This window comes from Erithacus rubecula (assembly GCF_903797595.1).
Source record: "Erithacus rubecula genome assembly, chromosome: 10".
Taxonomy (NCBI): Eukaryota; Metazoa; Chordata; class Aves; order Passeriformes; family Muscicapidae; genus Erithacus; species Erithacus rubecula.
The window spans coordinates 19,299,848-19,316,381 of record NC_136662.1 but is presented as its reverse complement, the minus strand read 5'-3'; the positions used below and the strand labels follow the sequence as shown (position 1 = coordinate 19,316,381).

Below are 16,534 nucleotides of genomic sequence, written 5' to 3'. Positions count from 1 at the left end.
GCCGAGCGGACAGCATCTCCCGGCAGCGAGCGCGGGGGAATCCCGCACCATGCCGTGCGCCTGCCGAGGGCCGGGTACCGTGGCAGCTTTGGCACGGCTTTGGCGCGGCTCGGTGGCAGGTACAGGGCAGGCAGCTGCAGGCAGGGCGACACCGCTATCTCTGCGAGCAGCAGCCCCCGCTGAGCCTGGCGGGCGAGGGGTCGGAGCGGAGCCGCGGCGGGCGGCACCCGCCGGGGGCGGGACTCGAACCCGCGGCTTGGCCCGCGCGGGGCGGTCCCGCGGCGGCCAGTGGGAGCGCGGCTTGCTGGCAGGCGGGCGCGGCGCGGCCCGAGCGGCCATGGCGCGGGCGGGGCGGGCGGCGGCCGCGGGGCCGGGCGAGCCGCCGCGGGGCCGGCGGGGGAGCAACAGCCGCGGCCCCGCGGAGCGCCTGTAGCCGCCGCCGGGCCGCAGGCCGGCGAGCCGGAGCGCGCTGGCGGCGGCCGAGGAGAAGGAGGAGGAGGAGGCGGGCGGGAGCCAGCCGCCGGCCGCGCCGCCGCCCCAGAAGAGGATGAAGAAGCGGAAGGAGCTGAACGCCCTCATCGGCCTGGCCGCCGACGGCCGCAGGAAGAAGCCCGCCAAGAAGGGCTCGGGCCACCGGCTGCTGCGCACCGAGCCGCCCGCCTCCGACTCCGAGTCCAGCTCCGACGAGGACGAGTTCGCGGGGCCGCGGGGCCGCTGCGGAAAGTGAGTCCCGGGCCCCGCTCGGTCCTGCCCCGGGGCTGCGCTGCCTTCGGCCGGTCGCGCTCGCAGTGGGCGGTGAGGGCGGTGTGCGAGGCTGGGGACTGCCGGGGACACCCGGAGCTGCACCGTGTCCCGCCCCGCGGCTCGCCTGTCTGCGCACAGAAGTATCATCGTCTCGCAGAATGGCTTAGGTTGGAAGGGACCTTAAAGATGATCTAGTTCCAACCCCCAGCCATGGCCCGGGACAGCTCGCACTGGACCGTGCCCTGTCTTTTTTCTTTATTTTTTTTTCTGTTTGTTTTCACCTTGTGGACTAAACTTGGGGGCAGCTCCCGGCGGTGCTGGGCACAGTTGCCCGTGTGTGTGTGTGTGTGTGTGTGCTCAGCCTGGCACCGTCCTGCGAGCTGGCGCAGTGCTGCTTTTCTCAGCGGCGTGCTGTGCTGTGCTTTCGCCAGTAAATAAGCTTTTCAGTTAAGTAACAGCGTTAATAATGGGCCTCTGTGCGTACCTGAAAATAGGCATGTCTCAAGGAAACCTGGGCTTTCACAATTTAGAACGCTCTAGAAGTGTCGTAGCATTGTGGTAATACCTTGTCTTGAAGCGTGTTTTTCAAGCTGTCAAGGAGATGTGCCTGACATAAGTTTTATGTCAGCAGAGCGGGATATTGTACTAAAGGAAACCTGAGAGTTGCTTTTAAATATGCCAGGTGTTCTTACTGAGATAGACTGAGTAGAGAGTAACAGCCCTGACCTGACTTTATCGCCTTATTTATTCCTGAAAGCGCTCTTTGTTAGCCCTTGTCGTTCAAAATACTGTTACAACTGTGTCCCTTCCTTTGTTCGAACAGCATTTAAAATAACACTTTTCTAGGCGCTGCTGTATATTCACAAGCTGTTACTTTGTTTTCTGCAGGGGAGACTACCTGCGGTGCTGCAGGTTCTGTTACCCTTTATGTGCGTTCGTCATTCTTGCTGCTTGTGTGGTCGCATGTGTTGGCTTAGTCTGGATGCAGGTGGCTCTCAAGGAGGATTTGGATGCAATAAAGGACAAGTTTCGAACTAGTAAGTATGAATGTAACTACTGTTTCACATTTTCTCTGGGCAGTATGAAGAGGTTTAGTTGCTTGCATGCTCCATCAAAGTCTGAGTAAACTAATAACATTTGAATTGAGAGGGGCTCTGAGCCAAGAACACAGAAACTTGGTGAATCTAAAGTGAATGTTATATATTCTTGACTGCTTTGTATCTTCTGAGGTGCAGGGATACTGGACTGGGTGGACCTGTAGCTACTTGTATATACATTTCTAAAATTCTTGACTTTGGTCTTCAGAGTGCTCTCTTCCAAAGAATCACCCTATTTTAAAAGTTCTGATCAGACCTGCCAAAGCAGTCTAGGGAATTCTGGAAAAACATTAAGAAAAATTATTTTCTTGTCCTGAACTCTTAAAAACCTGTGATACTTGCTGTGGAATTACTGCAATTTGAATGTTGCTTCAGTACTGTATTTTCTCTCTATATCTTCTGAATATTTATCTTGCTTGCACTGACCTGTTCTTGTTCAGCTTTTACATCAGGTTATGTGTGGTGTAGAGTTAATATGTTTAATTCTTTGAAGTGTGGAATTAAGATGAAGCGTTTCGCTTGTAAACTCAGTTTTCCTCCATCCATGTCAAGATTCTCATACTAAGATTTTCATTATAATAGCTTCTGTAGGCTGAGATATACCAAATATGTGCATGTAAGGTATGTTCTTGGCTCTCTGTGCCTCACCTCTGGGCACAATATGTGTTTTGGTACCTTTTGTTAGTAGTGTTTCAAATCCTGTGTTGATTGAAAAAGGCAAGCAAAGGTGTTGTCTTGCTTGTGGTAAAAGAAGCATTGAGGGAGTGTATGTAGAAATTCTTTGCTGTTGGTGTTTGGGTGTTCCTGTTCTGCTAAGGTGGAACAGGCTGGCTGGGTGTGAGAGAATTGCTGATAGATTTATTTTTGTATTATTAGCTGATACTAAACTCTAGAAGTTAGCTGTAGTTGCTGTCCACCAGTTCTGGAGGATGCCTTCAATTCCAGGTGCTGCTTTGTGGCTGAGTGTTCCCAGCAGTTCTGCAGTGGCTGTTTCTGTGTTCTGGCTCAGCAATTGCTGCCCTTCGTGGACTGCTCCCCTTTAAGGGTGTGCTGGTGGTAAAAGTTTTGCATGAGGACAGCATTTGTTGGCTTTGGTGTAGTTAAGTTTCATCATTCCTGTTCAACACAGACTTCTTTGTTAAAGCAACTGTTCTCCCTGAGTGTGTTCTCCCTGTCTGGCAGTTACAGATGGGTTTGTTTTCTTCTTAACAGCTCTAATAGAAAAGCTGTGCATTTAAAGCTTTGCATAGTGGCAAACGTGTCAGATTTCCTTGCCATCATATTACCATGCCTAGGAGTTGGATGGGAGCCTCATAATGAGGCACTGCATTTAAATACAACAACAAAAAAAAGCAGGCAGCAAGAACAACCTGTTTCCCAAAGGCAACATTTTGCCTTGGTGAAATGTGTGGGTGACAAAAAGGCAGGTGACCCATCTGTCATACAGCAAGTTTGGAAAAGGAACCTTTCTCTGAATCTTTATTCAAACTTTTTTCCCTATAAGAGCAGATGTTTGTGGTGGTATTTGATGTGTTCTGCCGTTCTTTGCACAAAGTGAGCGTGGGATGAGTGCTTTTTATAAACAAGACATCTTTGCATCAAGTGTGTTTGGAATAGGAGGAAGTCATGTAGTGTTTTCCCTTCAGTTGTCAGCAGTGATGCTAAGAACACATGTGGCATTTAACCTTCCTAGTGCTGCAGAAAACTCTTCAGGTGGAGTTCTGCTGTTCACAGTGAGAGTGGCAAAATGGAAAATAATTTATCTACAAGTGACAAAAGCCTAAGAAAGCATGAGATTTAGTGTGAGCTGCTTGTGTCAAATGCACAAATTAGTTCCCAGTCTGTTTTGGCTAAAATACACCTTTCCAGGTCTTACCCAGAAGTGTTGTTAGGACCTTGGGTGATGCAGTGCAAATTTCTTTGCACCTAGAAAGTATTTTTAGAACTTGCTTAAAGAGAAGTGAGGTGGATTTCTGGATATGCACAGCTTTCCAGTTTTGTGTGTTTGGACATCCACTCCACAGGCTTTTCCTTTTGGCTGGATGGGTCACACATGGAAATCTGTCCTGGGGTGTGCCAGCTACACCTCCCACAGGTCCCACTGCTCTTGGCAGTCTGGTTTGAACAATGGCTGTTTGTTGTGGAGCTTTCCAGTGCTGCCTTACAGGGTGGATGTGCAGATTTTGGAGAACTTCATCTCATCTTCATCTCAAAACCTTTGCTTATTTGTTTCTCAGACCGAGGGATTTTTGGATTGCCTCACAGTGCAGCTAAACAGCTTAGTCACTGCAGATCTGGAAGAACTGCATTTCTGAGGCTCACTGGAATTGCTTTGAGCTGCATGTTTCCCCCTTCCTGTAGTATTAATTGCAATAATAACTGACTTCATTTCCAAGGACCTTGTTTACTGATTTGTTTACCAACAGGCATTAATGTATAAGCTTATACATAATTTTTTCAGTTGTTTTTCTGTCACACAGAGCTACTAATTAATTAATTTCATTGGAATTCACTTCACTGTCAGCAGCCCTTGTGCAGGCTTGAAAAGGGCTCTGAGGTTCATTTCACCTGCCTCCTTTGCCCTGGGACTGTTGGCAACTCTTATTCACCAGCCTATTACTATTTCATGTTCCCCTGTGGAGGTAATGCAAAATAGCTGCACTAAATAAAGACCTACTGAGGTTTGCCAGAATGACAGGACTGTGCAAAGTGTTAAATTTAGTACAGTCTCTCTGGGTTCTCTCTGCAGATATTGCTACTCTTAAAACAAAAAAGAGCTGTCATTCTGAGCAAACACTGAATGCAGATTGGCAACAAACCTGTTTGTAGAAACTGTTATTGCCTTCTTTCACTGTTGTAGATGTTGCTATTTGTAATTTGTTTTATTCCTTTTAGTGTTGTTTACCTGAATTTTTGTTTTGGTTTTCTTTTAATTACTTTTTTCATTCTTTTAGTGGAATCTAGTCAAAAGATGTCGTTCCAAGAAATTCCTAAACTGAATGAAGATTTGGTGCAGAGCCAAAAGCAGCTAGAACAAATTGAAACTGGAGAACTAGGGCTGAGTAAAATTTGGATAAATATCACAGAGATCAATAAACAGGTGAGAGGGGATCAGTCCTTGGTTTTGAAAAAAAATAAAATATTCCATTCAATTATTTTTAATGGAAAATAATTTTATCTAAGGACTTCTGTGACCATATACGTCACAGCTTTTTTTTAGGTTCAAATAAAGTGTAAACCTCATTATAAACAAGCAGAAAACAGCTTGAGCATGCAGCTGGGCTGGAGACTGATCACAAGAGGAGAAATTGCATAACTGGTGGAAGAAGTTCAGGCAGAATTTAAGAGAACCTGAGAACTGTGCAGTTCTTAATTTTCCTGCCAAATAGTTGTGATGTTCACGATGAGAGATTTGACATTTCAAATTTCTGAGAGTGTTTTGTAAGTGTGAAAGAGTTACCTGACTCAGAGCAAGCTGCTGTTGCTGCAAACTAAGTGTCCTGTGAGTATAAAACCTGCACACACTCAGCCTCTAAGCTGGTGTAAATCTTGGCACTGTTGATGGGGCTAGAACTAGGGCACTTACCAGAGAGCTCTTTGCTCAGCTGCTCTATGAACTCACACTTCAAATGAAGCATCCAGCAAGGCTTTTATTGAAATTTCTGCCCTGGAGGGTAAAAGTTCAGAGCTGCTCACAGTGAATGGCATTGAGAGGTGTCTGTGGGGAGCTCTTCTTGACCCAGGTGCTGTGGTTTAATTTGTTAGAGTACTGAGGTGCCTGCTTAGATTGTTTTTCCCTCAGTCCCATGTGGTAGTGAAGTGCTTAGTGGGGCACATCTGAAAATTTGATTTGCTTTCTTTAGCATCTCACTGTTTTAGCCACAGTTATTCAGGCTCTTCATGAGTCTTCTAAAATGCTCTTATCTGCACCTGGCTGTTAAAGATACTTGCACGTGGTTCTTGCAGGCCCTCAGGTTACTTCAGGGTCTGGTTACAGTCTGAGCCAGATCTTCTGGGGATCAAAATTTTCTTGCTGTTTTTTTAATCTGAAATGTTGGGATGTGCTGCTGGGAATAATCTCAGCCAATGTTCACAGCTGTGAGCTAGAGAGTCTACATGCCAGCTGATTCACACTGACCTAATGTAAAATTAGGATCTTTTCCTCAACTTGCAAAACAACTTTGTTTTTTAACCAGAAGAAGGTGAATTTTAGTCTGTGTTCCACTGTATAGCAGAGAGTTTGGGTGATAGGTGCAATTTCTTTGCCCATCCCTCAGCTGGAGAGGTTGCATGGCTTTGCTGGATTTTGCCAGGCAGGTTTTTATTGCTAAATACAAGAGTGGGTGATGGCTTCCTCCACATGAAAACTTCTTGCACAATTATTTAAGTCTTTCTTGGGCAACAGCCTCTCTCTAAGAGGATGAATATAAACCTGGCAGAGGGTACCTTACTGAAAAGAGGGGTTTTCTGTGGTTTTCATTCAATTTTAAAAAATAGGTAAAAAAAACTTGCTCTTTTGCAAGAGGCAGAATATTTTTAATGAAGCCTAGGCAGGAATTCTAATCTGGAGACAGGAGTGTTTTTTGTGTGTGCATGTATGATTTTGTATTACTTTATGTTTGAATATTGCACATTTAAGCCATCACTATTGGGGGAGGTCAGAATCAGGATTATGTTGCCTAATTCCAAGTCCTCCTTTTTGGTTTTAGATATCACTATTGACCTCAACAGTAAATCATCTCAAAAACAATATAAAATCTGCTGCTGACCTGATTTCTCTTCCCCTCACAGTAGAGAAACTTCAGAAGGTAGGTACTGTGGGTGTGGCTATCATTAAATGTGTTCTGTGTGTTAAGCTGCAGCTGGGCTCTTGAGGACAGCAGTGACAGCAGGAGATACCTGAGTTGCAAGGAATATTTGTTTCTCCTGTCATAAAAATTTGGCTTCATAAATTGTATGGTCCTATGATTATGTGTGGTAGGTAAAAAATTTAAAGTCCTTGTTTATCCCTTTTGGAGATGCATATGTTTGTATTATGCTGTCCCATGTGTACCTTGGAGCTGATCTGTTAAGTTGCTAATCTTAATATCATGTGAGACACTTGGAAAAAGCTTCTCTGCAGTTTTAAAACTGCATGCAAATAGTTTTGGTGGTTTGTTTAGGTTTTATAATTGGAAAAGGAAATGTGTTGCTTTCTGTTAATACAATGTCTTACTGTGTGCCTTACTGAGGATTCATCACCAAAGAACTGTCCTGTTTATTTTGGTAAAAAGAATGACTTGTTGAAACTTGCTTGGTTCTTCCATGGCAGTTCTGTTTATTTAGCAATAAACATTTATATTGGGCTAACACCTAATGTTGGCTATAAACATTTATATTGGGCTAACACCTAATGTTAGTCAAGTCTTTGTGGCTTTATGGGTTTCCACATATCATTTCCTATCCCTACAAAATTAATGTGTGATTAACAAGCTAGTGATATGCAAAGCAATGAGTGTGGTTTGGCTGATGAGGCTGCCAGGATTTCTTTTTCTGGGAGGAGCACAAAGCTGTTTCCTAAGCTCCTTATTTGCTGCTACAAGCAGGCTGGATTTTCACTGTGACCTGGTCAGAAGCAAGTCTGAAAGCATGTTGTTTTCAGGAGGAGTGTGGCCAGCAGCACCAGGGCAGTGACTGTCCCCCTGTACTGGGCACTGCTGAGGCCACACCTTGAATCCTGTGTCCAGTCCTGGGCCCCTCAGTTCAGGAAGGACAAGAGGAAATAACCTAAAGCTGTGCCAGTCGAGGTTTAGGTAATAGGAAAACATTCTCCATTGAATGGATTGTTAGACAGTGGAGCAGGTTGCACAGAGAGCTGCTGCCATCCCTAAAGGTATTTAAAGGATGTGGATAGGAGCTTGGGGACATGGATTAATGATGGACTTGGCAGTGCTGAGTTAACAGCTGAACTCGGAGATCCTTGCCAGCCTAAGTGATCCTATGACTGCATTTCTTTTGTGGGATTTGGTTTTCTTGAGGCTTTTTCCTTGTAGGTGCCATTCCTGGAAATAAGGGTGCCTACTGATGTTAAAATCCTGAAGGATTACTGAGGGAATTCCTGTTGGGTAGTGGCTTTTGTTCCTACTGGTGAAGGGTGCTAGAGATGTCCTGAGGTCCTCCAGGGCAGAAGTTGCTTCGGGTATAATTTGCAGTTTTGAGTGAAAAAAAATTCCAAATTCTTCAAACTTATGTGCATGTTTTTGTGGCAGTCTACCTGCAGTTTCACTAACAAAACATTGTGTTTAGCTGATTGGTACTTTGGGACAGTTTGGTACTTTGGGCAGGGCTGAGATTTCTGTCATCTTTTTTTATTGCAGACTGTAGCCAACATAGGTAGCACCCTTACCAGTGTGGCTCATGATGTTGAAAATATACAGACAGCTATTGAAGAATACAAGAAATCATTAGAAATACTCCAGAATGATGTGGTAAGAAAAATTCACTGCTTTAACACTGCCTAGTATTAATTTAATTAATTAGTTAATATTCTAATCGCTGTGTGACTTTTGTATGGTACCAAGTACTTGTTTCTCTGGAACCAGAATTGTTCCTTTCTACACTTTCTGTCCTGCATATCTTGCTTCCTATTCCACTGATATGAGGGCTTGAGAGATGCTCATGTGTGATGTAGGATGCTTATGGTAACTGTCTGCACTGTTTGAGGTTTGGGGATGTCAGAAAATTGATATGGTTTGTTGGTTGAATTAAGGGTCTGTATAAGGATGAAATTACTGTCTTCAGCAAAAACTACTTATTGTACTTATCCTGACCTCTCACTTGGAGTTAACAAACTGAGCCAATAATTACAGTTTCTCAGCTAAACTGCAGTACAAGAATTCTTGCAGATAAAATCTGAATTAGACACATAATAAAGCTTGATTCAGTCAGTGGGTGCTCTAAAGCCATTGCAGATATGGCAGTGTGTATGGTAGCAGTGAAATGTGCATCATAATGCATCATTAGATGGAGAAGAGTTAATTAGGATAGTTTAATGAAAATTAATTTGGATCTTATGTGTTTGAAAGAGAACTATTAGCCTAGTTAAAATACTGCATGCACTGCAGACCTGAGTGACTAATTGTAGCAAAACATCCTTAGCTACAGTGTGCCAGTTCTTAAACACTTATTCACAGGGATTTTGTTAACACAATTTTCTACTTCTTTCCTTAGAAGGAATTAAAACAGCTGCCTTCACTTTCCTCCACTGTTGTGCCAAGGACTGAGGGAAATCAGACAGAGTACTGCAAAAAGGTATTTTTCTCCCTTGAATAAGGAATTTTGGTACAAGTGTCATGGATATATAACTTGCCCATGTAAGTGTGCTTAAAGTATGTTTTTTATCAAGATAATGCAGGTAGCATGCTTTAAAGCAAATCATAAGATGTTCCTGTGTATGTGCAAACAGGGAAGTGCCCTGGTCTGAGAGAGTTGTTTTGTGCTTTTTTGTGTTCTGCTTGGGTGAGGAGTAAAAAGAGTAAAACCAATATTTGACAAATTATAGGTGTGCTTTGCTAAAGTAAATGAAAATAAGTTAAAGGCTTTTAGTGGAGTGGATTTTATGGCAGGTACTTGCTAATCTGGGCAAACTTGGGAGTGGCATGTACTGAGTCACCCTCATTGTAATGAGGTGTGGAAAGCAGTAATAGAGCAACACCAAAAAAAAAAAAAAAAACCAAGAAGGAAAAGGTTAATATGTAGGTGTTCTATTTACTACAGTCAGTATCTTCCTCAAAAAGGAATCCTCTAGATAAATATGTCCAGTACATGCTTTCTTGGGAAAAACCATTGTTGTGCTTACAAAACTTGACCTGGAAAAATGAGATGAATGGGCTTTCTGTGTTCACTGCACAGCTGAAGTGATTATATTAGCAACAGAGAGGTTAGCCCTGGGGAAGAATCTGTTTCAGACTTTTAGAAAGTTGGAATAGCTTTCTGGAAGCTTCCAGTTGGATGCTTTCAGTGGTGTCAGTGGAGAGCCAGCCTGAAGTCTGCCCAGTTAAACTGGGTCTGTCATGTTGTTAATAGCAGGAGTTGCTGCAGAGGTTGGGTAAACTGACACATGCTCTGTTTATATTTCAGGAGAGCCAGGCACTGCATGCAGCTTTGGAGCAGCTGAATAATACTGTAGTGGTGTACCAAAAGTTGAATGACATCAAGCTTCTAAATGTGGATTCAGCCATTGGCAACCTCAGCCAGAAAATCACACTGTTGGAAAACTCTCCCCTAGTTGTGAAAAATCTGGACAAAAGAGAGAACTCATCTACCATTGTGGTAAGTTTTTGATGGCTCAGGGTGTTCTTCTCAGACTACTTACACTTCCCTTACAATGCAAGTACAACTTTTCAGACTTAACTAAAGGAAATGTCAGAGGGAACATAGGTTGAGATACACAGAAGTTCCTTTATAAAAGGATGGAATTTGTTCCTGAGCAGATAACCAGCATTAAGAGTGTCTCAGAAGCAGTATTTAATTTCTTTCCTGAAGTATCTACAGGAAAGTGTCCAAAACACTGACATTTAAGAGTTGAGTGATTGCTTTATGAGGCAGGATTCACAAACTAAGCTGTGTTTTAGGGATCATTCTGGCATAGATCTGTTAAGACCCACTGATGAGCTGAGTAGGACTCTGCATTTGTTCAAGAATGGTTAAAATTCTAAAAAAACCCAATAATAAAAAAACCTCCTAAATAAGTTCATGAATTTTTCCAGTGCTTTCTGCCACACTGGGGCCCATCTGTGAGAACATGTTCTGTATGTTTAACAATAAAGGAACATGCTGACGTTAGTGTGGTAAATTATATAACCCAATTTTATGGCTTCATGTTTATTCTACAGTGTATCTGCCCTGGATTATCTCTGCTTAATGTCTGCCAAATTTGAAGGAAAGAAACTGTTGTAGAAAATAAAAAGCACGTGAATAAACTGCTGTTTTTTTCTGTAGGGGAATGATGCAAGTATCTCTCTAAAAGTGGAAAATGAAGATCAACTTGATAGTGAAACTCAGTCAAATAAAGAACTGAAGGTAAAGTAAGGAAATACAAATTCCACTGCATTAGTAGAGCATGTAATTGTCTTTCTAAAGATGTTGTAAGTGGACCTTAATTGAGCAAAGGTCTGCAAAGAGGCACTAATGGAGTCAAGGACTTGCTGAAAGCCCCTCTCAGTAATGGTGTATTACTAACTGGGAGTGAGTTTAACTGAATGGCCAAATTATGGGCTGGGGATGGGAGGGGAGGCTGCTGAGTTTAGTTTCCATCTGCTGGAAAGAAGATGGGTGAGTGACCAGGCTGCACTGTCAATTCTGGGCTTGTACTGGTGTGAACTCAACCTGTCATCTGGAATGTACCAATGAATAGAGTCAGGGAGCTGCATATTAAAAAATACGGTGTTTTTAATTTAACAGAGATGCAGTGGCTCCTGCACAAAGGTATTTACTACTGCAGACAAACCTTTGGAACAATGAGGCAATTTAATTAATGTATAAGTGTTCACTCCAAGTATGCTTGACTGTTTTACATTACAGCTTTCCAGTGTCTTGCTGTTTTCTGTAGGAAATTCAGAAAGTAAAAATTGGATTCTTTTGAAATGAGTGTATGCAAAATAATTGCCTGTTTTTCAGATTGAGGTAATGATTCTGCTGTTTTCCTGCAGACCGTGTGAATTTATTCATTACATCTTCCCATAGAGTTTTTAAAGATTTATTTATGTTTTAAAATCTTGTTTATAATTTTAAACTTGATCAGCCTGGATACCTCTAAGTCAGTCAAAAGTGCTTACATATTTTAAATTACTACTTTTTCTGATCTACATCTACTGAAGGGGTGCATTTTAAGATTTTTTTTTTTCTGTACATATGCAGGAAGCAGTAACTAGGGATTCTCAGGTATCAAAACTAAAAGAGACTCTTCAGATTATCAGTGCTCTCACAAGCAAGTCAGAAAATGACAGACCCATTGAGGCATCAAGGAATGGTAAGAATGTCTGGTAACAATAATTCATAAATCTGGAGGTTCCCTGTGTAATTCAAAGAATAACTAATTAAGGTGTATAATTTAGACTCTTCCTTAAGATTTTAATGAAGGGTTTTTAGTTTTCAAATAGAAAACTGTCTGTGACTCCAGAAGGTTGAAGGTGACTTAAAATATGTATGGCAGTATTCACATGGATCAATAGCTGATGTTTGAAAGCATGCACTGATTAACTGTAGAACTTTATACCCAGTAACATCTGGTTTTGCTTTTTCAAAATGTAAGTGTAACAGAAAGGAAAGGTCTCTGTCTCTGCTGACTTCAGTTCTGCACTTCTACTGAACATCAGATTTTTAAATACTTCATTACAATAGAACTGTGCTGTTTGTTCGTTCCAAGCAGGTCCTTGGAAATTTATACCTTGTTGTTGGGGAATAGTGGTATTGATAAGATGGGCAGATTTAATTTGCTTCATGAAGCTTCTTCAGCACCCTCAGGGTGGGGAGCAGGAAACACTCCCAAGTAATTTTTTTATATGTGAGTTTATAAATACACACTTCCGAGTACAGAATGGAAGATTAAAGCTGTGTGACTGTTCCAAAACTGTTCTTTCAGTTAAAGTAAAAAGGGACAGCACTGCTATGTTCTGAAATATTGCAGGATTCTTATCCCATTTGTGCTAAAAATTTTTGTTTGGTTTTGCTAGCTGTATTTCTGAGGAATCTGTAGGACTAATAGAAATTCTTCTGTAACAGTTGAAAGTAGTCAGAGTACTACAGCAAAGCCCACAGACCTTTCAAGGGTGTCCTCAAGGTCAGCTGGTGACAACACAGAGAGAAACGGGCAGCTGAGCCATCTGTCCTTACCAGGAATTTCCAGCATTGAAGGTATGTCCTTTTTAGGCTGACCTTTTCTTCTGAGTATTTCATGTGAATGTTTAGTAGAGGATAAGTATAAACATTCTGGGAGATGTGAGATCAAATTCAAAAGCTTGAGGACTACTGTTTGTTGTTGTTGTTTGGTTTTTTGTTTTTTTTTTTAAGCAATTAAGGAAAAAACCAGAAAATAAAGCATAGCATGTAAAAGAAAAGAAACTGAGATTTAAGCAGGAGTGTGAATTATTAGTGAATTATAATTGTTTTGATACCAAAGTATTCCATTGAGTGCCCCAGAGACTGGGAAAAGAAGTCAAGGGCAGAGTTAACATGCTGAAGGAAAAAAGAAGTAGCTATGAGTGTGTATGTTCTGGGGCTTTTTTCTGTTCTGTATTTTTTTTCCCCCCAAGAGAACACTGTCTGGTCAGATGAATGGTTTCTGGATCTTGCTGTTCAGTCTCTTCAGCTCCTGAAAGGGCAAGTCTTTGCATCAGGAAGTGAATAGACACTTTTCCCTTTCTATCATCTGTCCTGTTGGTATAGCAACAGTCATTCAGAGCTTGCTTTTGTGGGGGGTAACTGCATCTGTATGCAGTTAGTGGTTGTAAAATGGGCTGGTAGTTGTGGCCAGAAATAGGGATTACTTTCTTCAGATTTAGTGTAATTTAATCCAGAAATGTTCATGCTTTTTTCTCCTCAGCTGTTTACCAGGTCTTGTGACAACAACTCAAGGATGCTGTGTGTGATTACTGGGTAGTAAGAGACAATGTTGTAAAACTGGGAAAGCAGCTTATAGGATATTCCTGTGTACTTAAAGGAGCTGTTTCTCAATCCTTGTTCTCTTTGCAGATCTTCAGAAACTGTTTGAAAAAGCACCTGAGGATGCTGATGGAAAACTCTCATACAGAGATCTTCAAAAGCTGCTTGGCTTCACAATCCAGGAATCACAGAGCTTTAAGGAGTTTGACACAGATGGAGATGAGAAATACACTCTAAAAGAACTGAGATTAGCATTAGGTGTATAGAGTATATGTTTAGAAATGTGATATCTGTGGATGTTACTGTAGCTAAAGGAAGCTACAGGACATGAAAAACTATGGCTGCACTTTCCCAGTGTTTTACTGATCTTTGGAACTAAATTACTGTACACATTGTCACCTCGTTTTTTCAGTTGCATTTATTGAAAAGAAATTTACAAATTTATATGTCGATAGGACATAATATTGGGACTTTGTTAAAATCCAGAAAATTCCCATACTTGGAAATATTTTCCTCTCATTATTTCCTTTTCAAGGGAGTTATTGGTTATAATTTAAAATGTATACATACTAAAATAAAACTATGGTTTTATATTTCACTGAAATCTGCCTTAAATTAGAGAGCTGCACTTTATGTAGAGCAGAAGGAAAATCTGTCTTGTGAAGATGGGCTGCTTCTGCTTGTAAATATTTGAGATAGAGTAAATTATGCATATTTAGGAGAAGTTGTGTCAGGGGCTGTGTTGGTAGTAAGCTGTTTATAATGAGAGACTGGAAGGGGGTTTAAGACCTTCAGCTAAATTTCTGATTTTACTAACTATATCCATGAATAAATTTGGCCTCAGTCAGAGGAAAGCAGGAGGGGTAAGTCATGCCCATCTATAGTAGGATGTATTTTTAAAAGGAAGAGTTGGAAGTGTTTTTATATATATATCATGAGCCTACAGGAGCAATTAACTTGCCAAGTGCTTGGGTTTTCACTTCAGCATTCTTTAGGCTTTGCTGTGTTGCATTCAGATTATATTTTGTGAGATGAGCCTGTCTATTTATTTTTTTTAAATGAACATATTTAATAGCTTTAATAGATGCTTAAGAGGTAAAAAGCCTTCAGTGCAGCCTGCTGAGCAGCACCTGAGCAGTTTATGCCTCAGCAGTGCTCTGATACACTCCAGGAGTGTGAGCAGGTGGGAAGGCCCAGAGAAGACCTGTGAGCTCTTTCCTAACTATTGTGACCGTGATCCCTTCCTGGTACCTTTATTTTCTGTCCCCTTGCCAACAGAAGGATGTAAAAAGCTGTGTTGGCCTGTGCAATGGCATCATCATTCTGTATTGACACATGGTTTGTGAGTGAGGTTTTCTTACTAGAGGAACTTTAAGCTCTGTTCTTCATAGCAGTGAATCTAAACACAGAGTGTGTTTATTACCTTCTGGAACATAGAAAAATTGCTTTTGCAGAGGGGATTCTCTCACAGGCTAGATCAGGGCCAAATTGGGTGATTTTGCTCACAAATATCACTGATCTTGTTAAAGAGTTTTTTTGCATGATTAGTGAGTTGAAGTTGCCCACCTCGCTGAAACATCAGTTTATGAGGAAGTCAGTTCATAATTGTTGATTTTTATATAACTTTAGACTGGATGTTTTATCAATAATTGTATTTTGGAAGTATGAATCAGCAAAGGAATGTACAAAATGGAGCCCTGTTACCCATTTCCTAGGCTTCTTTCACTGTTGTTCTTCTATCCTGTTTGGGTAATGCAGATGCCAGCCAGTACCAAAATGCTTTTGATGTGACATTTGAAAATGCTGTATTTAAAAACAAAGCAAAACCAACCAACCTTGGCTTTAGAGAGGACAAGAAGCCAACACTTGCTTCTTGCCTCTTCCCATACCCTTTTATACACTACTGTATAATTCCTTAACCAAATAAAGAAAAAAAGCAATAAAATGTAACCATTCTGATATTTTATTTGTACATACTGTATCATAGCCATATGCCAGAGTTTGCAAAATATTTTTGGAAGTTTATTTGTATGAAATTTAACTTTACCTTAAAATTTTAAAATATTATGGTACCGCCTCGTGAATCTTTTAGTGTTTTGTTTTGTTGCAGTCTGCTTTAATTTAGAAGGCTCTTCAGCAGCAGTAGTGAAAATGCCAGCTAGAGCTGATGTGTGCTGTTCCTCTGCCTGTGCCCAGGGAGCTCTGCTGGGACACGGCTGCCCAGGGCTGCTTTTTAACTTGCATGTCGAGGGCACAGTCGATGGCTGATTGCTGTGATCACTTGTAGGATGGGCTTGTGCTGTCAATTGGATAAAATCCGAGCATCCCCAAGTACAGAGGTCTCTGTGCTGCAGGCTGGGAGCACCGGTCCCATCGCTGTGCAGTGTCTGCTCAGCCAGGGCTCTGTGTCCCGCACGCTTCCCAAAGCCCTGAGCCCAGCTGTGGGCAGGGTTCCCCTGCCGTGTTCATTGACAGTGCAGTGAACAGCCCTGAGTGCAGGAAATACACTCGTGCAGATCCTCTCCCGGCCCTGAGCCGTGCAGCTGCTGCGCTGCCAGAGGGGCGGCTGGATGCTCTGGCAGCGCGTCCTTGAGAAAAAGGCGATATCTGAGTGAAATCAAAAACATTGCAGTGAGAGCAAACTAACAGGAAAAGATCTGTGCCCTGCCGAGACTTGCTGTTATGCCGTTGATTCCTGGGCTCTCTTTCAGGCTGTACCTGTAGGTTTGGGTGGTCACTGTGTACCTCGACCCGCACCGGGAGCGGGGCCGTGCCCACCGCGCTTGTTCGCTCCGCGGCGCCCCACCATGTAACGCGACTTTTGTCTCAATAAAAGCTCCTTTGCAGCTAACGCTCCTTTCCGGCCGGTTCCTGGCAGGGGAGGCTGAACGGGATGGGGGGCGGGCTGAGGGGAGAGGCCGGGGCGGGCTGAGAGAGCGGAGCGCGGGGCGGGCTGAGGGAGCGGCGGGCGGAGCGCGGGGCGGGCTGAGGGAGCGGAGCGCGGGGCGGGCTGAGGGAGCGGAGCGCGGGGCGGGCTGAGGGAGCAGCGGGCG

General features: G+C 42.7%; 1 protein-coding gene across 1 annotated transcript; it reads left to right on the top strand.

Moving 5' to 3' along the window:
• The first annotated feature begins 310 nt into the window (after nt 1–310).
• On the top strand, nt 311–16,332 carry EFCAB14 (EF-hand calcium binding domain 14). Its single transcript, XM_079313368.1, has 11 exons — nt 311–723; nt 1,633–1,781; nt 4,796–4,941; nt 6,551–6,649; nt 8,198–8,308; nt 9,051–9,131; nt 9,960–10,151; nt 10,821–10,901; nt 11,739–11,850; nt 12,603–12,734; nt 13,572–16,332. Exons 1-11 carry the CDS (start codon nt 548–550, stop codon nt 13,745–13,747), a joined length of 1,455 nt encoding a protein of 484 aa, XP_079169494.1. The 5' UTR covers nt 311–547; the 3' UTR covers nt 13,748–16,332.
• Nucleotides 16,333–16,534: the final 202 nt, after the last annotated feature.